This window comes from Puccinia triticina, chromosome 6A, assembly GCF_026914185.1.
Source record: "Puccinia triticina chromosome 6A, complete sequence".
Taxonomy (NCBI): domain Eukaryota; kingdom Fungi; phylum Basidiomycota; class Pucciniomycetes; order Pucciniales; family Pucciniaceae; genus Puccinia; species Puccinia triticina.
Window position 1 is genome coordinate 7,659,536 of NC_070563.1, and position 22,481 is coordinate 7,682,016.

A 22,481-nucleotide genomic window follows, 5' to 3' on the forward strand; every position below is an offset into this window, starting at 1 on the left:
ACACACCGGTGTGTCTTTCCTTCAACCTGAAGAAGTCAAGGGGCATTGCCTCTAACTCAAAAACGTTACCTTCGTGCTGAATCAATCGGTATATAACCGTTCCTAAAATATTGTAGCCGTTGGGCGACTGCCAGGCATCAAGTCCCAAATACATCGCTCCCTTATGATCCTAGCTCAAAAATAACCTCAGAAAACGAAATGGTTAATTTGAAATCAAGAGCGAAAAAAAACAAACCTCAAGTGATTTGATGTACGAGTCCTGAACGGCGGTATATAGGATGTTTATGTCACGTGAAACTGCCTTGCGTGTGGGCAGATTTTTCAAGACTGTCGGGTGCAGAATGCCGCAATGCGCCTGTTCACCAAGAGCCGAAAAAGGGCGAGCTGCTTCGGCGCACCAGATTGCACATAGCTGGGCCACCTTTTTACATTAAAATTTCAGTAGACTGAATTGAAAAATTAAGCAAATCACACTTACCTCAGGTGGATCAATATCGCCGGTTCCGGATACCCCAAGCGCGGCAAGATTCTTAGTTTGGTTGACCTGTTGTTGTTTCTTGAGGCAATTTGCAACGTGCTTTGAGAGATTTGTTGGAGAAGTGTCATACGTAGGGCGGTGAATCCTGGTGCCACAGCTTGAAATTTAAAAACAAGAAATGATTGGTAGTCGATCAAAAAAAAAAAAGAAAAAAAGTGACAGGAAAATGACTCACGCTTTGCATGGAAATGCAATCATCTTCCGCCCATTTTTGTCTAGTTGGTCGGAAAGCTGGGGGCTGTCGTAATACGAATAGCTGGAGCTGAGTTGATTCTGATGCAATTTCCGCGCCTTTGCTAAAAGGTGCCAATTTTTTTCAGTAATTGCATGTAGGAAGACAGAATTTCAGAAACACTTACCCAGCTCTTGTTCATCAGAAACATCTCCAGAAGACAATGTTGCTTGAGTGCTTCCAGGATTGGTGCTGCAAAGTTCAGTGGGGGCTGCTTGTTTGTTGCTTTCGTCGGATTCGGAATCGTCCACTAAATCGTCAACTGTTTTAGTTTTCTTTTTTTGATGGCAAGGATGTGTGCTGAGGACGCGAGATTCACTCGATTCCGGGGATCGAGGTGAGGGGTGAGATCGCTTCTTGCTTCTCGCCATGATGAGGTGAGGTGTTTCAATCGGGCGAGGCTGTGAGCAGAGGTCCCAATGGATTGGGGTGGTGGCGGGCTTGCTTTTCCCCCGTGCTGAGACCAGAAAATTTCCGTAGGAGGCAAGACGCGCAGCTAGCTGTATTCCCCAGTGAGCTGGGCGGGTATCTGGCGGGTACCTGGACGGGTACCTGCCCATTTTTTGGGGGTAAAACCAGACACCCGCACCCGCACCTGGCACCCGCTGGCGGGTACCTGTGCACCTCGACAGGTACCTGCCCACGGGTGCCTAGTACCCGTCAATGGGTACTAGGGGCCAGCTCTAATCTCCTGTTGAGGAGAAACTGGACCCAATCAAAAACGATCGTCCCCCTTCCCCGTTCATTTCAGCTCTTTCATACGTTTTCTCAAAAGCAATAACTCGGCACATCGACAAAGAAAAATCTCGCCTTGACGACGAGGACAAACCAAACTCAGCTCCATTCCTACCCGGCCACCGAACTGTTCCGAATCCTTTCGGTCTACCTTTTATGGCTATCATCCCAAATCCTGCATACCGTCCACCATCCAATAAACCAAGAGGATCATCACCAATCAACTCCCCAACCGAATCAGATTCCTCTGTCTCGTCGAGAGCAGTGAGCTATTTTTCCATGTCACAGGCGGCGGCTACTGAGATCTCCCCAAGGAACAAGTTCCTACAACAACCCAGTCTATACAAATCGGAAATTGAACAGCTAGCGGCCGACAGATCAAACTTCAACAAGTGGAAAAGAGACTTATTGAGGGTCATCTTGCTGACACTTAGCCATGCAAATTTCTTTGACAACTCCAATAATTACAAGAAGATATCGGCTCAGGAGGAAAACTGTCTCTTCTACCTCATTCAGATTACCGTTCACAATGAATTATCATCTCTTTTCGACCGATATACAAAGGGAACTGAGGCTTTTGACGCGGTTCAGGCGAATTTTCAAGGGACAATCCGCTTCAGACAAATGGAGCTCGTCGACCGACTCCTTGAGTTTCAAATTACCGGGCCTACGACTGATCCAGCGCAGGTTCAGGGATTATTTAACAAAATCTTCGACCTTTTTGCGGACCTCAAGAACGTACAGGCAGGTCTTCCGCCCTTGGTTGAGAGCCTCATTTTACAGGCCGTCGCACCACCACCTGCAACAATGTCTCGCTCGCAATTATTTCAAAACATTTCCCTCCAGCTCGGCGACAGGAAAAACGTCACGGCTCGAGACATACAAACGATTATCACGTCGGTTTATGGTGAAAGCAATTGATTCGACTCCGGTCCAGCTCCGTCTGTGTTTTGTTCATATCAACCTCACAACAACTTTGGTTTTTCTCAAGGTCCGAGGCCATCTGTTTGGCAACCCAACAATTCTTTGGCGAGTCGCGCACCTCTGCGCAATACATTTCAACCGCAACCAAGGCAACAACACACAAATGGTCAACCTCCGGCTAGGAGCAGGAACGTTGGGAAGCCTGGGAATCCTACGGTTGAAGACATATCGGCCGCCATTAACAACATCCAGAGGGGTAATCAAGGCCCCAGCGACCCGAATGTATTTGAAGGCAAACCATGCTCTTATTGTAGGGTACTGGGTCATTGGAGGTCGTCGTGTCCGACCCTCCGCAGCGATGCCAAGTTGCCGCCACCAAACACCCCATTATCTGGTCGCCCTGCTTCCGGTTTTGCCCGTCAAGCAGCACCTCCGAACGACCCGACCACTCAACCTGATCAGAATGTGGCGGTTCGATCGGCAGTGGGAGCGGATGCGACAGGTGCTGCTGGCGCAGGCACGGTTTTGGATTCTGGGGCGACCCACCACGTGAGCAGATCTCTCCATGACTTTTCTTTTCTCACAGCGTTACGGCCACCAGTTAGACTGAATCTGGCCTCCTCCACGGGATTTATGACCGCGACACACAGTGGACACCTGCGGATAATCAGTGGGGATGGTACCCTAGCGGTCCCGAGGGTTCTCTACAGCCCGGACATGACGGGAACTCTTCTTAGTCTGGGACAGCTCATCGACTCTGGTTTCCGCCCGCAATTCCTCCAAAATAACGATATTCTCTTAGTCTCTCCTTTTCTCACTCTTACGGCGTTTTATCGGAACCGATCGTGGATTGTTTCTCCCACTTCCTTTCGGCCACATTTCCATTCTATCAATTCAGTCTCCTCTACTCTACCTTCTTCAATTTCGGCTTCATACGAATGGCATTGTCGGCTAGGACATGTATCGGACAATGTGGTTAAGACATACCTCAAAAGATTTGTTCCATCTTTCAACCTAAAATCCTGGACGCCTTTCATTTGTGAGTCTTGCAAACAATTCAAAAGCGAACGTCGGCGACACTCTCTCCCTGAAGTTGTACCCAAGGATAATCGACTCGATCTTCTTGTCACGTACGTTTTGGGCCCGCTTGACGCGGACATCAACGGTCACCGTTTTCTACTCACTCTGAGGGACCACGCCACTACCTACTCATTCGTCTTTCCCATGAAGAGTCGGTTGGAAGTTCCAAATATCATCATTTCTCTGGTTAAAAGATTGCACTCTCACTTTGGAGTTGCACCAAAATATATTCAATGTGACAACGCAAAAGAGTATACCGTCAAGCCGCTTGAAGACTACTTGTTGTCGATTGGGTCAAACATCATTTTCACTTCTCCATATACGCCTGAGCAGAACGGTGAGGCGGAGCGGCTAAACCAAACATTGGGCGACATCGCTAGGACAACTCTGGCACACTCTCAGCTCCCTGCAACACTTTGGTCTTACGCTTACAAATGTGCTTGCTTTCTCATCAACCAACTCCCCAACACCCGGTGCACGACGAGCCCCCTGGAAATGTGGTCTGACAGGAAACCCACGGCTGAATCTCTATTTTCATTTGGTACTAAAGCATGTGTTCACATACCCAAGGAGCGTCGCCGCAAATTGGACGCACGGGGTTGGACTGGTTATCTTGTCGGCTATCAAGACGACAAGCGCGGATGGTACTTTTGGAATCCTGCCACCAGGAAGATCATCAATTCCGAGTGTGCTGAGTTCCTTGACTTCCGAGGGAAACCACTCATCCCTTCCCCAGGCTCAGAATCTAACAATGCTTCCATTCGTAGAACTTTGACACTCGGCAAAGAGCCAACAAAAGAAGTTTGTGACACGCAAGATTCTCAAATAGACAAAATCCAAGCAATCACCGACGCGGACATCCCGACAAGTCTTCGTGCAGCACTAAAAGGACCGGCTAGAGATAAATGGAGGAGCGCCTGTATGACCGAGTGGAACCAGCTGGTAGATATTGACACATTCGACATTGAAGATAAAGGCTCCAGGCATTCGATTGGCACACGTTTTGTTTTCGACCTTAAAAGGAAATAGGATGGTACCGTGGATCGGCTCAAGGCTTGATTCGTCGTGCGAGGATTCAAGCAACGGATTGGGAGAGACGTGAAATCAACATTTGCGCCAACGGCATTGCTCACAACGCTTTGATTGCTACTTACGCTGGCTGTATCAAACAATTGGAAAATTAATTCATTTGATATCACGGGCGCTTTTGTGCACAGTCCCATCGACAAGACCATTTACGTCAACCTTCCAGTGGAATTGTTTCCCCACTTGGCAGGTAAAGTCCTGAAACTTAAGAAGGCTCTCTATGGTACTAGGCAGGCGAGCAGGTGCTGGTGGAAACACTTTAGGGGTTTACTACAGCGCTGGGGTTTCGAATGTGATGAAGTGGAGGAATGTTTGTACAGGTACAAAAAGGAAAATTCAATCATCATCATTTGGATCCACGTCGATGACAGGATTGTCTTCAGCAATGACCATTCGGGCCTTCAGCATTTGCGAGAAAATTTGGAAAAGAATTTACGAGTTAAGTGGGATGAACAACCGGATAAGTTGGTGGGAATTTGGATGGATTACGAGGACGATGCAATTTTTTTCAGCCAGCCGCTTCTGATCGATCAAACCATCAAGAAATTTCAAGAAAACGTACAATCAACAATCATTCCAACATATACACCGTTACTCGGAGACACGCTAGTGACATCGAATGGGGAACTGGTAAATGCAACTCTGTTTCAATCGCTCATTGGGTCGCTGAACTACATTGCCCTTGGTTCAAGACCGGACCTCAGCTTTGCTGTAAACTATCTTGCTCAATTCAGTGCTAACCCGGACAATTCGCATTGGGGGGGACTCAAGCACTTGGTACAATATCTAGCAACAACAAAGGATAAGCGGCTTCAATTGAAACACACAAACAACCAATTGATAACTTGGTCTGACGCGAATTGGGGCGGGGAATTCCAAAGATCAACGTCTGATTTCATCCTCACGTTTCTCGGGAGCCCAATTGCGTGGGGTTCACGGCGGCAGAAAGTTGTGGCGACATCGACATGCGCAGCGGAATTCATCTCAATTGGATCATCCATTGACTTCTTATTATTTCTAATCCCCATAATCAAATCTCTCGACATCAATCTTGATCTCATCCTCAAATGTGACAACCGGGCCGCAGTACTAGTATCCGACGATAACGCATCAAAAGGTCGGATGAAGAGTCTGGAGCGCAACTTCTTCTTTGTCAATGACGCAGTGCGGGAACATAACATCAAACTCGACTGGGTATCAACATCCGACAACATTGCCGATTTTTTCACCAAACCTCTTCGGGCCAATCTTCACAACACATCTATGGCTAAGATATTTCAATGAATCAATCCTTTTTCTATTGTTTGTTATATTCCTTCTCTAATTATGTCATGTTTATCCCCCTCTCTATTTGTTCATGTTTTTCTAGTTTTTTCCATTTCCTTTTCTTTTTCTCCTATTGTATTTAGTGGTGTGGAGTTTGAGGGGGGGTGTTGAGATGTGCGGTGGGCAAATTCCACATTTGGAGTGCGCGGGGTTCAAGAGGCGGTGGAGGAGGAGCAATAGAGATCAAGGTTTCAGAGTCACAACAAGAATATTCCAACTGCTTCAACTTCTGAGAGTCAATTGGACTCTGTGGGGGATACTGGTCCATGTGTATAGCGGCCCTTGGCAAGCCTCTGTTTTCTGCTGGCTTACTGAGGAGCATGAGACATGTATGTACACACACACCATCCCGTGGCAAGCTTTTGTGGTTGTCAACTGGCTCACCAAGGCCTCCCAGTAAAGCAAACCCTGGCCAATAATGTGATTTGATGTTTTGACCAACCACACACTTGGTCTTGGTAACCAATGTGGGTCCTCCACAACCATGAAATTCCCGGGGCATGGTCAGTCAAATGTTGGCACAAATGAGACCTTCACCATATCCCAATTATGGCATGGCAGCTGACCTATGCAGCCTGCTGCTGTGAGAAGGGAAAAAAAGGGTGATTTGAACCCACAACTGCAAGGCCAGCGCTTCTTGCTGTGCACTATAGCCACTGCAGCAATCAGCTTGGATCCTGGTGGGGCACAGTGTATAAGTATTGCACAAGTCTTCAGCCAATTGTCTGAATTTTTGAGGTTCTGTGGGAAGTTGGGGTCAACCATTGGTGCCCAATCATGCAGATTGTGGATTTGCTGGGCAAACCAATCCCAATCATGTAATTGGTCAGACCAATGTTCTCTGATCATGTAATGTTGGACCAACCAACATCAATCCCAGGAAGTGACCCAGTGGTGTACCTTGGCTCCCCCAGGGCTCCTGATGAGCTGTTCCAAAATCAGTGCTTGTCTATCAAGTCCACTCAACAAGCTGTCAAACTCTTTGAGGATTTCCAGCAAGCTGTCAAGCTCTTTGAAGATTTCCAGCAAGCTGTCAAGCCTTGCGGGATTCCTTGCACTGCCAGCATAATTAGCTGGGTTAAGGTTATCCAAGTTAAACTGGGATGAACACAACCAATTTAAACTTGGTTGATCTCAACTGATGAAATATAAATACAAGGTACCCCCCTTGGATTTATATTTCATTGGCCAAGATGAACCCATTTTGAATTGGTTGAGTGCATCCCAGTTAAACTGGGATTACTTCATCCCAGCCAAATATGCTGGCAGTGTTGGAAAGCAAACTGTTTGGGTGGTCCGCACTGGCAGTTTACTGTGGGGTTGCTGCAATGGCGCTTATGGACATATTTATAATTTATGTACATATTGGTCTGCATATGTGGTGATACACACAGTGGAAACCCGTAATACGGCAGCTTCTGGCCATGTTGGCAAATAAATTTGTTTTTAAAAATTTGCCAACACAAAAAAATCCAAGGCACCAAAAGAAAAACTGGATGACTTCCCGTCGTGATCTGGGAGAGTGCCAGAAGTGATTGAGAGCACCAAAAGCTAGATTTCCCTGCGAAAATCTAGATTTTTGAGGCTATATCCACAACTGCGAGGAACCCAGATGTGACGGGAAGTCATCCACCGTCCGACATGTCGGGCCAGCGCCTCCAAGCACATGTAACCCGAGACTTATACAATTCTTTAAGAATCCTTGTCAAGATCTATAAATTATACTTCTAACATTTTTTGTACTTTCTATTTTGTCGGGTCTATATGTATCAATAAATATTTCAATCTCTAATCTGATGGCTAGTTGTCTTTCATCATTCGCAATTGGACGCCGAGGGTGGGCAAGGGTAAGGTACAAGTATCATCGGAATCGAGCCATCTGGATAACTCCTGTTCGAGATCGGGGGGGGGGGGGGGGGGGGGGGGGCGAAGGATGCAGAACACGTTGGGGGTTAGTATGATGATCAGCTGATCTTTTAGATTGTATCTAAAAGCATGCCTACCGAAGGCCCCAATCGGTCCCTGTTGAGGATCGCCCGGCGCACGTCGGCTTCAGCCAGTCTTTGGCGATTCATCAGTTGATTCCATCTCTCCCGTACCCATTCAGCATCATCATCATCATCGTTTTCGTCGTCGTCGTCGTCGTCGTCGTACTCAATTCCTTCATCTCTGCTTGGGGGCACAGTGTGTGTAGTGCTCCTTCTTCGAGGTTTGGGGACTCCCTTTAATCTTAAAGCCCTCTGTGTACGAAGAAATATAGAAAGCGTTAAGAACTTGTACGAACACGATTGCGCTTGTTGGGATCTGAGTGGGGTACTTACTCTGACCGGGCGGAGGGTGGAAAAGGGGGGTTTGGATGTCTTGGTCCTCGAAGAGCTTTTATCGGCAAGATCATTAAAATATGAATTGAGATCGAGTGGCTTGGTGTTCTGTCGGTTCTTGTTCTCCTTCTTGGAGCCTTCTTGATGATTAGAGTCAGCGGGACTTCTGGAGCCTGGATGGAGTTCATGTTGAGATTCTAAGGGCGAAGAAGAAGAGGAAGAGGATTGCATCTTTTCGGTAGGGGTCGGGGCACTTCAACTCCAAATGAAGATAACGATGTCTTTATATGTATGTGTGTATCGAGCTCGGAGCCTCGGGTTGGGTAAGCGAGGCTGCGAGAGGAGTGCAAGCGAATATCTGGTGAGATACATACAAGCACAATTTATGGTGAACCACGATTCTATCTCTATGGATTTACATGAATATATGTACTTCTGTATCTATTTAACGGATGCCAGAGAACCACAAAGTCCGCGAAGAGGAGCATCCTTGCCTCTTCTGTCGGTGAAGCGGCGAGCCTTGCCCCAGCGAGTCCCTAGTCAGAAGAGATGGTGTTTGCATCTCGGCAGTACATAGATAGCTACTTAGAGATAAGATGCTTGGAGATACATGGTTAAGAAACAAGTGCAAGTTGTCCAAGTCAGCTCGAACATTCTAGATCCCTTCATATTTACTCTTCCAGAAAACCAAACCTTGACTATTTATCCTGGCCAAGCGACCCATGTTTTTTAGAGGTTTATCTCGGAATCAGATATCAGGATTAACCTTCCTCCTAGGTCCGCCCACCAGTGTGATCGACCCTTGAACCGGTTGGAGAGACTTGCCATGGCGTGCACAGCACATTATTGATGCCGTTGATGACGTGTCCTCCCGCTGGGGATTCGCGCCTATTTGCGCTGCTGACCAGAACTGGGACTTGATCAAACTTCCCCGTGGCGAGGCCAAGCTGCTAATGTACCCAGGAACCCACAGCCAACTCAGCGTTCAGCTCAACAAACCAAAGATTGTGTCTGAGGGCAGGTTCAACAAAACAAAAGTGGAATTCAAAGTTGGCCAGTCCACATCCTCCTACCCGGAGAGTGGTAAAACATTGACGGCGTCCCAGAGAGGAAAATAGTTAAGTAAGGGTATAAGCTGCAATCAGCAGAAAGTTAAGTCCTGTCATCCGAGCAGCTTGTGGAAAGGCTCCGGCCTCGTTGCTGGTTGGACCGCTCTGGCTCGACCTCAAAAGCTGATGCCAGCCTCCTCTGCCCTTGAGAGGTGAGATCGCGTTCAGGACCATCGATTGCACTGAGCTTTCAATTGATCATGACGGCCCATTGCCCTCGGCCTGGCCGTTTGGCAGCCACAGGTGTCCTAGATGTGCTTTATCTGGATGGAGACGCATACACAAATTAAGCAAAACATGGATGGGGCAACAAGAATAGGGGGGTTCATGATTGAAATTTACAAAACTTTGGGACACATTTTAAGGTGTTTATGAACATTTTTTTAAGGGGGTTGAGAAATCGACTCCCAAGAATTAAAAAATCGACTCCCAAATCGAGTTTACGTCGCGCGGACCGCCGCGCGACGTCTGTCCCGGGCCCCCATGACCCAATTTTGACCCGGGGGCATTTTGGGAGTCGATTTTGTAATTCCGCAATCTCAAACGGGAGTCGGAATTTTAATTTTGCAAAAAATGCCGGAAAATAAAGAAAAATTTATACCTCCGCACTGGGGCACCCAAAGCCCCCCAAAATTTTACAGCACTCTAAATACACTCTCTAGAGCACATGTTAAGCTTCACGGCATTAGCACAACTCAGGGAGACCCTGTGTAGCTGGGGGCGGATTTGGCGGATTTCCTACTAACGCAATGCGCCATGTCCTGAGATACGGTGATCCAAATGCCCCCAAAATTTTACAGCACTCTAAATAAACTCCCTAGAGAAAATTTTAAACTTCACGGCATTAGCACACCTCAGGGAGACCCTGTGTAGCCAGGGGCGGATTTGGCGGATTTCCTACTAATTACGCAATGCGCCATGTCCTGAGATACGGTGATCCAAATGCCCCCAAAGTTTTTCTGCCACATAAATACACTCTCTAGAGCATATGTTAAGCTTCACGGCATTTGAAAACCTCAGGGAGACCCTGTGTAGCCGGGGGGTGGATTTGGCAGATTTCCTACTGCTTATCCTCACTTGAACCCTCTATATCTTCTGATCAAGAAGAGATAAAAAAGAGGAGGCAGCTCGAAGGATTCCCCGCCCTCCTATCTACAATTACTGATACAGACCGCAAAAATATTATCTCAGGACATGGCGCATTGCGTTAGTAGGAAATCCGCCAAATCCGCCCCCGGCTACACAGGGTCTCCCTGAGGTGTGCTAATGCCGTGAAGCTTAAAATATGCTCTAGGGAGTTTATTTAGAGTGCTGTAGAATTTTGGGGGCATTTGGATCACCATATCTCAGGACATGGCGCATTGCATTAGTAGGAAATCCGCCAAATCCGCCCCCGGCTACACAGGGTCTCCCTGAAGTGTGCTAATGCCGTGAAGCTTAACATGTGCTCTAGAGAGTGTATTTAGAGTGCTGTAAAATTTTGGGGGGCTTTGGGTGCCCCAGTGCGGAGGTATAAATTTTTCTTTATTTTCCGGCATTTTTTGCGAAATTAAAATTCCGACTCCTGTTTGGGATTGCGGAATTACAAAATCGACTCCCAAAATGCCCCCGGGTCAAAATTGGGTCATGGGGACCCGAGACAGACGTCGCGCGGACCGCCGCGCGACGTTAACCTCGATTTGGGAGTCAATTTTTTAATTTTTGGGAGTTGATTTCTGATCAACCCCCTTTTTTAAAAAATCAATAAATTGCACTGATTGATCAGTATCACCTGCTGCTGTGCATTCTCCCAAAAGTTTAAAAATTTGTTCATAAAGGCCTTAAATTTGGCTCCAAAGTTTAGTAAAATTCAATTGTGAACCCCACTAATATGTAGCTGGTAACAGAAATCCATTTTGCATATTGGTACTAACTTCTAGTACTTGTTGTTGGAATTCAACTCACCCTCATAAGAGGAGTACCCCTGGTGAGTAGTACTCTAGTACACTCACCAAAGAGTTCATAATGAATATTGATATTCATTATCCTCTGCAAATCTGTGACAGATCCCCTGCACAACCCAGATCGCAAGAAGCCTCGCGCTATTGCACCAACCAGTGACAACAGCAACGTCACCGCTCAAAACTCAGTCGATTTGCTATCAATAAGCTCTTCGTGAGTTGCAGACTTCACAAACCCAGTCGAATGAAAAGCTAATCATCTTTTCATTCTTCTACAGATCAATCAATCCCGAAGTCCAAACCAAAACAAAAGATCAAAGCAGTCAAACGTTCACAAAGATATTGTGAGTCGTCTGACGCTTTCTTTCTTCTAAATCTCAATTCAATGAAGAAGTCTCTGACTCTTCAATTGCCTTAAAACAGACACACGAGTCTCGCAGACCGTATTAGCTCCTTGATGGTCGACAAAGATTAAACAAAAGACTAGATCTTTACAAATATGTAAAGTTCTTTTCATCTTCTTAATAAGAAGTTATCCAGCTAGATTAAAGTACTAACAATCAATGTAACCGTAATGTTTTAGTGCTTTTAACTAGATACATCTCAGCCTTGTTTAGTCACTAGTCACTCAACTAAGTTACGAACACAGACAAGCATCTTCGAGCAGATTAAGCATCTGCCTTCAGGTAAAAACCTTTGTTATTTTAATAGAACACTACTATTATTATACCTTTGTATTTCTTTATTCAGCCATACTTATAAAGAAATACATTCTTCAGCTTTTACAATTCTCTCACTTGTGTCAAGAGTGGACAAAACTGAATCAAATTGGTTTTGAATTAGTTTTATCCCCCTCTAGGGTGCATAGGAGAATTCAAAGAGAAGTCTCTCAGTCCACCCAAGCCTAGGGATAAAATTGAGTTCCGCTCAATTTAGGCTAGAAGCGTAGCAAGTGCAGATTGTTCTTTTATGAACCATTCTTTGTATCTACAATCAAGGAGGGTATGCGCGGTGTGGTGGACGGAAAAGTGGAAAAATAAAAAGTTTTTCTATGCCACATAATTACTCAACTAGGCCTCAAGATACCACCAATTGGATCCCAGAAATGGATTCTACGGCCAATTTCACCACTAGTCACCACTGGAAGCACCCCTGGGCCCCCTCTAGTGTGGAAGTTACACCTCATGGACACCTATCACATGGCCAGCCCCAGTAACCCAGCTGTCACCTGCCCCAACCCAAGTTTCAGAGTAGTACACTTATACACATCACAGGATACAAACATACATCTCCCTGTCAGGCTACACTCATTACATGTTAACTACATACACTTCTTTATATACATAGTATGACATCATTTACACTGTTTCTGCAGCCTCAGAATTTGTGTATACACTAATTCCCCCTGTATGACAGCTCATGCAGTCTACTGTCACCTCATGCATGCATTAGAATGTTCTTTTGTATATTCTGACATCATGTATGCACCCCTGGCATATTTAGAATGTTCTGTGGTATATTCTGACACCATTCATGGGCCCTTGGGGGGTTATGACATCATTTGTATCTACTCTCACCAGCTAAAAGCCCTCACCCTGTTTTCTAGATTAGCTGAAAACCCTAACCCACAAGCCCCTTTGGGGCTCCACTTTTGTCTATAAAAGGAGCTCTCTCCACCCCCAGTGGCCTGCTCCCCAGTTCCTCACACAGAACTCACAAGTCACCCAACACTCATCCACACTCAAATCCTAAAACCCTTATAACAATAACTCAACCCTTATAACAAAGTAATTAAGACACTTACATGTTGCCAGTCAAAAAGATTTTATCTGTAACAGACCAGACCTATCAACAGTGGGTAGGTATGGTATGGTTATTGGTAACGTACCAATATTGTAACGGTTTTTCCCTTTTTACCGTTACTGTTAACTGTAACGGAAGTGCGTTACAATATTGCACACCCAGGATGTTCGATCTTTGACATCCGTTACAATATCTGCCCACACAGTATGGCTCTTTGTCCGGTGCTAGGCCGGTGACAGCGCTGGGAGGGGATGGATGCCTGGCGGCTGCCCTCTCGGATGGCCCGTGGATGAGTCGTAGGGAGATCGGGTGATAGCTTTGGGGGAAGTGGTTTTGAGTGTTGTTTCGCCGGGGGTTGGATCCTTGGCGGCGGTTTTTGTTGGGGATTCTGGGATGTTTCGAGTGATTTGTTGAAGGGAAAGGATTCGTAGGACTCGGATTCTTGACTCTGGGATCAATAAGATTTGATGGCGGATCAGAATGCCATGCTGCTCCCCTCCTCCAAGTTCTGCGAACTTGGACTCGGGGAGACAACATGTCACATACATTTCATCATCTCCTTGCGCGCTGTGCGCGCGCACACGAAACAACACAAAAAAAAAAAAAACAACAAGTCAAACAAAAGAAACTAGAAAACAGAATCAAAACAAAACAGAACAAAAGAACTCAGCAGGATGGAAATAGAGTAGAAAGAAAAGAAAACCACAGCCTAAGGGATGAGAAAGAAATAACACAACACAGAGAGGAGGAGCAGAGAAATAGGTCAGAAACAAAAACATGGAATAAACCCCCAGCACAAGCTGTGTTAGGACCAAGAAAGAAAAAGGGAGAGGAAATAGAGAGGGAAGTGAAAAATAGGGGAAAGGGAAAGGAGTCATAAACTGAGAGTCTTGAGTCTTGAGAGGATTGATCTTGAAGGGAGCGCCGGTGAAATTTGAGAACTGAAAAATGATTTGACTACCAGTTTGACCACCACAACGGAGGGGCAGATATTGGACCACATATGATCCAGAGGGGCCATTTGCCCCTCTTCATCCCGTTAACCGGTGGTTAACGTGTTACACTACTAGTAACGCGAGTAACGCACCAAAAAAATCAGGCACGTTACAATACAGGCCTGGGGTTAAAACTGGTTGTTACTAGTACGCTAACGCCTGAGCGCAGTAACGGCAATTGTTACGCTACACAGATAACGGTGGTTATTGTAGCGTATCGTAACTACCCACCGCTGGACCTATCACTTAATAAAACTTGCCAAGCTGAGCTTGGTGGGTCTTGTTGACTGATAACAGAAGGGCAGAGCTTGCGACTCCATCATACCCTTCAAAATTCAGCAAAAGGGTTTCATTACCACTTTTGAGTCTTACAGCAGCAAGCACCTCCTTCCTTTAGAAACAGTGGGGTGGGATGGAATTTAAAATTCAGAATATTTCCTGTGAGTCAGAGAAATCTCAAATATGGAGCGCAGAACACAAGAAACTGTTGGAGTGGGAAGTGAGGATGGAGGTCTGTCCAAGACAATGTACCTCTATATATCACATGTCTGCTCCTAGCAACACTGCAAGAGCTACGCTTCGCTACGAAAAGCGGCGCTTTTGGGTAGCAAAGCAGAAACACGCTACTCTGGATCCAGAATAGCGTTAGCGCTAGCGGAAAATCGCTACTTTGAGCGGTAGCGAAGCGCCAGAACCGCTACTGCAGTTTTGGCCTGCGCGTAGCGAAGCACTTTTTTTTGCCGCTTCGCTACAGTATAGCGCAGCGGAAAAATTGACGCTTTTTGGCGCTTTTTGGCGCTAATAGCGCTTTTTAGCGCCAAAAGCGTAGCGAACCGGGTCGCTTTTGTGTCAAAAGCGTAGCGGGCATCTCTGCCTTTTGGTGGAAAATGCCAGAAATAGTACACAAACATCAATCCTCCATCATTTTATGATGTGCAGTATTGATGTTTGAATGGTGCTATGGTAGCGCAGCAAAATTGCTACAGTAGCGTTTTTTCCGCTACTATAGCGAGAAGCATAGCGAATTGCCGCTACTCTGCGCTAAAAAAAGCGCGCTATTTTCTTTAATTTTTTCCCCTTAAAAAATGTAGCAAATAGCGAAGCGCCAAGTCCACTACAAAAAGCTTAGCGAAGCGAGGCTAAAACCGCTACGCTGCCGCTTTTTGTAGCGTAGCTCTTGCACTGTTGCTCCTAGTCTAAAACTGCCACTTGGACCTTTCTTCTACAGCTGCCTTCCCAGTCTGTTTTAGAACAGTTTTGGTTTTGCCTATGCTCATGGACCCTGGTACTCTCTCGGCATTCTTAGCTTTGGGTACCTTCAATGAGAAGGGAGTTGATTGCTGAAAAAGGAATTTTGGGGAAAATAAAAACAAAATTTGGTGACAACGGATCTTGCAACAAAAGGTTGTACATTAATGTTTTATATTGAATGGGCAAAAAGGAGAGCCCAAAAACATTTAAAGGGAACACTTCCCCTGATTTGAATGGCACTGCTTGGCTCTTTTTTGGCGCCAAGCTTGCGGGCACAATACCAACGTGTTGGGGGCCACCCAATTTTTCTCCAAGCTTTTCAGAGACGCTTACCTCTAATTTCACATCTTTGGCCCAACAGACTCGAGTTTTTCTTGTAAAAAACAATTTTTTTTTTGAAAATATAAGGGCCTGAAGTTGAACCATACAAATTCTGTTTTTCTTGTGCAGGGAAAACATTTTTTTTGCACTTTTCTGTATTTTCAAAAAACTCTCATTCAGAAAAACAGATTTCAATAATGTGTACCACAACCATCACTTCAGATTCCACATCCACACTGCTCCTCCACCATCCATCTCAATCATCATAACACCGAAAGACAATCTTTGGTACGCTCACAAATCTTCATGAGTAGGGAAGGGGTCATTGTGGTGCTTTCCCTACTCATGAACACCTTGGACGATCATTGGTACTCTGGCAAATCTTCAGACCGGTCCAAGAGGGAGGAGGCCTGCAATCAATCATCCAGTCCAAGAGGAACTCCCTCCTCCTGTCGTTGGAGGCAATGGGAGGATCAAAATATAATCCCCTCGTCTTTCCTGTTGGATTGATTTAGCTCTATACATATGTCCAAGGGGAGGGAAGGATGAGGGATCTGAGGTTTCCTCCTCCTTCCTATGGCAAAGATATTTCTTGTTCCTCTAGGAACAATTCAGTTCCTTTTTTTCTCTCGGAACAATCAACTTCTGTTTGGAGAGAAAGGAGAATTCCTCTCCAAGCAATAGTACAGAGCGGTCTGAGTGGGAAGAGGGAGAAGACCGGTCCAAGGGAAAAGAGGAGAGATGAAGGACTCTCTTTTTTCCTTGGTCCAATTCAATTGTAGCAAACTCCGCTCGTTTTCCTTGGACCAATCCAGTTGTATGCTATATAGATTATCCTAAGGGGAGGGAGGAGTTCTCTGAGACAACAAGATGATTGATTGCTGGACTGCTCCGGTCTTGGAGTAATGAGGTGATGGAGGGTGATGGGGCAGGAAAAACAGTCTTGAAAAACAGGGTCAGACCTGTTTTTGAAAATCGACCATATTTGGGGAAAACTGTTTTCTGGTTGTCCCAAAAAACAGGCGCTGTGGTACGTGTTTTTTGGGGAAAACTGTTTTTTGCACAAAAAATTGATTTCTGCGGGAAAAACAGTTTTTTAACCCGCTATGGTACAGGCCCTAAATATTTTCAAAAGGTATAGTTTGTGGTTTGAAAAAAATTGAGTAGACAGACTTGTAGCCTGCTATCTCAGCTTTCATCCCTTGTTTTTTTAGCTTACTACCCCTCATAGTTAAAAGCCCAATTCACATACTGTGGACTGATTCTCAAGGGGTCTTCCAGGCATTTTTGAGCTCAAAATTTGAAATCCCCTGAGCTCACCTAGGCTCAAAGGGGGGATTGGTTACAGAAATTCACCATGCAACAACATTTACAGGATGTTTCTTGCCAGGGGGGATGGATATTGAGGAGTTTGAAATGGGTGAAAATAAGCTAAGAGCCTGGAAATTTTAATGGTGCAAAAGGCACGGTGAGAAATAGAATTCTATGAAAGGTATTGGGGAAAATAAACTTCCTGTAGGGCGAAACATGCCACTAGGCTCTAGTGCTGACAGCTCTGCAACAGCCTTGTGACAAGTCCTCTGGTCCAGCTAAGAGCTCTCGAGCGGCTGGCTGCTGATCCATGCTGATCCATGGCATGGCACATGACTGTCATGCTTTGTGACAGCACTGTGCGACCTGAAGCGAACTCCGTCCAGCTACACTGGGCCTTGCACCATCAGACACACCTCGGAACTGCCATCCAGGACCAGCCGACATCCAGAAGCCCTCCAGCTCACTCGATATCCAACCACTTCAACATGGAGACACGTCCACCCCCAGCAGCCCCACCGCCTTATATTCAAGCAGTCAACCGGTAAGGCCCAATACGTTTTCCTTCTTTTCGATCCAACCATGCCAGCACTCAAGGCACTAGTTTCAGCGACAGCACCTGCTGGCTATCTTCCACTCTATATGATCAATGGAAGTGCTCAAGCTGTGTAGCCGTTTTTGCTCCATGGCCCCATTGCAACTATGCACTCCACAAGCACATTGCTCTCTTCCACCCAGAGAATCCGAGCAGGTTTGTTTGGCCGAGTGATCTGAAACTATCTGAAATCCCTTCGTCGAAGCTGGGACTTGGTTCTTCTTGGTATCAATTAAATCTCCCTATGCTCGATTGACCAAAGCTCCGCAGACGGGACACACACCTGCAGTTGGTATCTCCTCAGATTCATATTGATTTCCAACGTTTGACCCCACAACCCCTCGGCACCGTCTATAACCTTCAATTTTCTTTCGATGGCATGGTCTGTATCCTGCGCAACCTGCCTTCTAACCAATCAGGGGCCGTTCATATGAGCTGTTTGGTTGCACTCTGGTTGGCTCGTTGGTTGACTGTTTGACATGGTGCTAAAACCTTTGTCTCATCCGTCTGGGGTCGGCTGTGACCAAGCTCTATGAAACGCCTCATTCATTGCTGTACCAAACTGGTACAAATTTTGATACCTCACTCATCCGTCCCCTAATGTTTTCCTTATCCGAATAACATTGGAAAAGCGTGAGACGTGAGTGATACTGTCAGGAGTGTCATGACGATGACACTGCTACCCTCGGTGGAATTTCGGTGGCCCTGTCTGGTTGCAACAGGTCGGTGCGATTGTCTGATGGGCGTCTCTAACTGATGGGAACCGAGCTCACCAAACAACTTATGGTTGCCGAGCTTCCTCTCCACTTCGGAATCTTGACTTCTCCTGCTTTTTATCACGCCTGCAAATATCAGGCCCCAAGCGCTACCTTTCCATGCTCTGAATCCCTCCAGATAATTTACCGCAAAGATACCCGATTCGCATAAATGTCGCTAATTATCGCAGCAAAACTTTTCATATTTTGAGTTTGCAGTTTCGTTTCGCTTCTTCTTAGTACTCGTCGATCTCTGATTTCGATGGCTAGGGTAGACGAACGTGGGTTTGTGACATGTTTAGGATACTAATCCAAACTGAAAGTGATTACTGCCTCAGCCTGTATTCGAATTGAAACCTGCCCGGGATCAGCTGAAGAAGAGAGCCGGCTGCACGGAGCGGTTGACTCCATTGCGCGGCCACGTATGTACATAGAACGCCGGTCTTATGCCACCCCAAATGTTGAATACGGCCACAACCTGGGGTGTTGTCTCTTCGGAGTAGCTCTGACGTGCCGATCTACCTGTTTGAAGTTGGGGATCATAATTCATGTGATACTCCACCATCTGGCCCCTTACGTATCGGAAAACAGCTGTGTTGATGAAATCAGTCTCGCCATGGATGACTGATGAGGCTGTCCCATCGAACTCCCTGCGCATATTTTGTTTAGTCACTCTGGACCGATCTGATGTTGTAATTCCGGAAAGGGCATGTCGTCCTTTCCCTTCAAAAATACCCAGATCCAGTTCTGCTCATCCTATCCTTGGGCCATTTCTATCCCCGAAGGGTTTCTGCCTGCAATTACCAACGCCTGAATCTATTAGCATCTAGCAATCATTTACTGGATTTAACTCAGTATTGACTGCTGGCAGCTTTGGGTTCTATCCCTATCCAGCTGTATATTTCCTCAACTCAATCCCAGCCCCCAAGTAAAGTGTTCACTGGGAATATCTTCACTTTGTCTCGCTGCTTGTTTTCGAGTCCCGCAGCTTTCAATTCTCGCACGCCCTGTTGCTTGTTTACTGAAATTATTGCATATCACTTATCATGCTGAACGCACCTACCACGTGGTCTTCGATGCTACCCAGCGCTTATCCTAAACCGCTACGACCGGTCGTTCTACTTACTACCATGGTCTCTCTTAGTTGAGTTCCAAACAACATCCCTGTTGCTTCAGTTGATCTGAATGTCCCGAAACTCAAAACTTACTTTGCTATGACTCGATTTGCGTTGCCTAATGTGACAGTATGGTCACTCGTATTGGCAGTCAAATTTGTTGAAGATCGAACAGACGACTCGGAGACCAAACGGATGAAAATATTTGATGCCAGTTGAGTGTCTGACCCCCTGTTCCACCTAGGAGTTTACGTCTTCACGTGTAACACACATCCTTCTCAAATGGAGAATAAATTGCTAATTTTCTTCTTGGTATTTCAGTATTGTCAGTCTTCTTTTTCGTCGTTGCTGCGTTGGAAGTATTTGGAATTGTAGCTGTTTTATCACACAAGGTACGAGTGCTGTCTTTTGGTCTGACGTAGGGCTTCGTTCAGGCTATTAGAACTTATTTGGTCTCATTTTCTCCTTCCTTTTAAACCCACACAGATTCTCCTTGCGAGGCTATACTTTTTTGTGTCCGGATTGGCAGCTTTTCTGATATTTTCAGCCGAATTGACTCGTTTAATCGCGCACTTCGTCGTCAAGAGTGATTTGATCAATGATTGTCGATCCGCACTGACCGGAGCCAAGGCAGAAACGTTGAATGGAGCCGTCGCTAGTATCGATGCCACCGAAGCTTCGCGATTATGTGAAGGTGATTGGCAAAGGGGGATCTGGTGGGACCTGGGTTGGCTGGTCTTGACCAGTTGTTTAGCTCTATTGTTCACTGGAATAGTCGGTGCATATTGTGAGTGATCTACTTGTGTGATTTAATTCTGGGCCCGGTCAACGGGAAGAAGACTGCCAGACAATAACTGAAGTCTCATCTCGTGTCTTCAGATCACCAATTACTAGATCCATCAAGTAGTAGGACAGCCGATAATCGTGAAGAGACAGTAGATCCTCGATTTAACGGCAGAGTTCAAGATGGACCTAATGCCTACCCAATGGAACCCTATCAAAATATGGCCTATCAAACACCCCAGCATCAAGATGTGCCATTTGTACCACCACAGTATACCATGCCTCCAGAATACCGACCAGCTCCTGGATTTCCTGGTGAACAGCATAAAAATGACAACAAGGAAGCACTCGAAAGAGTCAGCCTGTCTGATCCACCCCCGAGATAATTTCACGATTATTTCACTCTTCAATAGACTGTTCATATCACCTCAACGAACATCTTTGCTATTATTCTCCTCGCTTTCAGCTTCTTCTTGGCCTTGTGATTCTGTCATTCTTTCAATCTCGTCGTTAATGTACCTTTTCTCTTCCAGTCTGGATCCTATGTTTGATGAGAGGCTTAACTAGGAAGTGAAACGTCAGCAAACAACTGCTTCCCCCAACTGTCTAGTCCAGTTCTTGCATCTGTCTCTCGATTGTTTATTCGAAATTTGTACTTTATCTTTATCACCCTTGCTTTAGTTTGTTGTGAAGAATAAGGATGTCACATTCCAGGTCATCGAGAAAAGTGTTCGGGGAATCGGTTTGAATTACGGAGGAAGCATGAGATTGCCTCTTTCGCCCGTCGGTTTTTGAGGACCAAGTCAAGCCTCTCGGATTTGAATCGAATCTTGAGCCTCGGCAGGTTCCTTCTGAGAGTCCTTCTATGAACTTTTGCTTGTTGGGGGCAAAAATTCATAAAGTGGAAAACTGTTTCTCTTGCCCCGCAAGACGGGCAGAGAGGGTCGAGAGTCCTACAAATTCGAAAGAGGTGGTTTTTCAGTGCACAATGACCTGATGCCAGTTGATTAATCAACGAGCTAGACGCAATGTGAAGACCCGAGGGAGTCTGGTGTTTGATAGAGGTCGTGAGATCCGCCAGCGCAGTCCGTTGGACCTTTTGGAAGTTCCCTTAATTAGCCATCAGAGTTGGTGCTGAAGATGACTCCAACGCCTCTTTGGTTCCCAGTATAGCTCTGCGGCCTGGACACCACACAAAAGACACCTCCAAGTAACTCGGGAGGTCCGCCAGAGCCTTGTCAATTTCTTTAAACAACCACTGCCCAGGTTTGGGAGCGCCAGGGTCCATGGTACGTCTGATGACGCCCTTATTATCCACAACGATCCTGACATGCCTCGTAGCATTCCCCACACAGGATTCCTTGACCAACCCAATAGCCGCCAGGACTCCTGCGGCTTCGCTTTCATGGTTCGACACATGAAGATTATCCCCCAACCAATAAGAAATGAACATATTCTTGTCCGGGCAAATGGTCGCACCCGCACCTCCTTTCTCCGGGTGATATGACCCATCACTGACACCAGGAAAAAAAGAAGTCACTTGATGGCAAGTGACATGACACAGCTTTGGTTTCAGCTCCAATGCTGCTCCTCTCCACCAGCACATCTAGGGCTCACATGACAGGTGTCAGGATCAAAGCACTCCATTTGACAAAACCAGATGATGCTCAGCTTTGGCCCTGGCCCAGCTGATGCTCAGCTTTTATCCTGGCTCAGCTGATGCTCAGCTTTTGCCCTGGCCCAGCTGATGCTCAGCTTTGGCACTGGCTACCTGATTATCATCTTTGTACCTGGCACAGCTGATGCTCAGCCTTGGCCGTGGCTCAGCTAATCCTCAGCTTTGGCCCTAGCCTAGCTGATTTTCAGCTCTGGTCCTGTCCAAGCTGATTCCCATCTTTTTACCTGGCCTGGCTCAGCTGATACTCAGCAAGCTGAGCATCAGCTGGCCAGCTGGCCCAGGACTGGGTCAAAGCTGAGCATCAGCTGGCCAGCTGGCCCAGGACTGGGTCAAAGCTGAGCATCAGCTGGGACAGGACTAGGAAAAGGCTGAGCAAGGACTGGTAAAAAGCTGAGCATCAGCTGTGCCAGGACTAGTACAAAGCTGAGCATCACCTGGGCAAGGTCTGTTCAAAAGGCTTTATTCCAATTCTGAGAGTGAGCTGTGTGAAAAAGCTGAGTATGAGCTGAGCAAAAAAGCTGAGTATGATCTGAGCATGAGCTGGGTACCAAAGCTGAGTATCACCTGGACAGGCCTGAGGATC

The 22,481-nt window shown here is 46.3% G+C and overlaps 3 protein-coding genes across 3 annotated transcripts; 2 read left to right on the forward strand and 1 right to left on the reverse strand.

Annotated features, from left to right (window-relative positions):
- Nucleotides 1-7,230: 7,230 nt before the first annotated feature.
- On the reverse strand, nucleotides 7,231-8,473 carry PtA15_6A881 (uncharacterized protein; the record flags this gene model as incomplete). Its single annotated transcript, XM_053170632.1, has 2 exons — nucleotides 7,231-7,233; nucleotides 8,243-8,473. 2 exons carry the CDS (start codon nucleotides 8,471-8,473, stop codon nucleotides 7,231-7,233), a joined length of 234 nt encoding a protein of 77 aa, XP_053021804.1.
- An 8,715-nt stretch (nucleotides 8,474-17,188) lies between these two features.
- On the forward strand, nucleotides 17,189-17,520 carry PtA15_6A882 (uncharacterized protein; the record flags this gene model as incomplete). The annotated part of the gene is made up of 2 exons (XM_053170633.1): nucleotides 17,189-17,229; nucleotides 17,328-17,520. The coding sequence occupies 2 exons, from the start codon at nucleotides 17,189-17,191 to the stop codon at nucleotides 17,518-17,520; spliced, it is 234 nt and encodes a 77-aa protein (XP_053021805.1).
- Nucleotides 17,521-19,368: 1,848 nt separating this feature from the next.
- On the forward strand, nucleotides 19,369-20,606 carry PtA15_6A883 (uncharacterized protein; the record flags this gene model as incomplete). Its single annotated transcript, XM_053170634.1, has 5 exons — nucleotides 19,369-19,465; nucleotides 19,568-19,651; nucleotides 19,759-19,829; nucleotides 19,924-20,224; nucleotides 20,317-20,606. The coding sequence occupies 5 exons, from the start codon at nucleotides 19,369-19,371 to the stop codon at nucleotides 20,604-20,606; spliced, it is 843 nt and encodes a 280-aa protein (XP_053021806.1).
- Nucleotides 20,607-22,481: the final 1,875 nt, after the last annotated feature.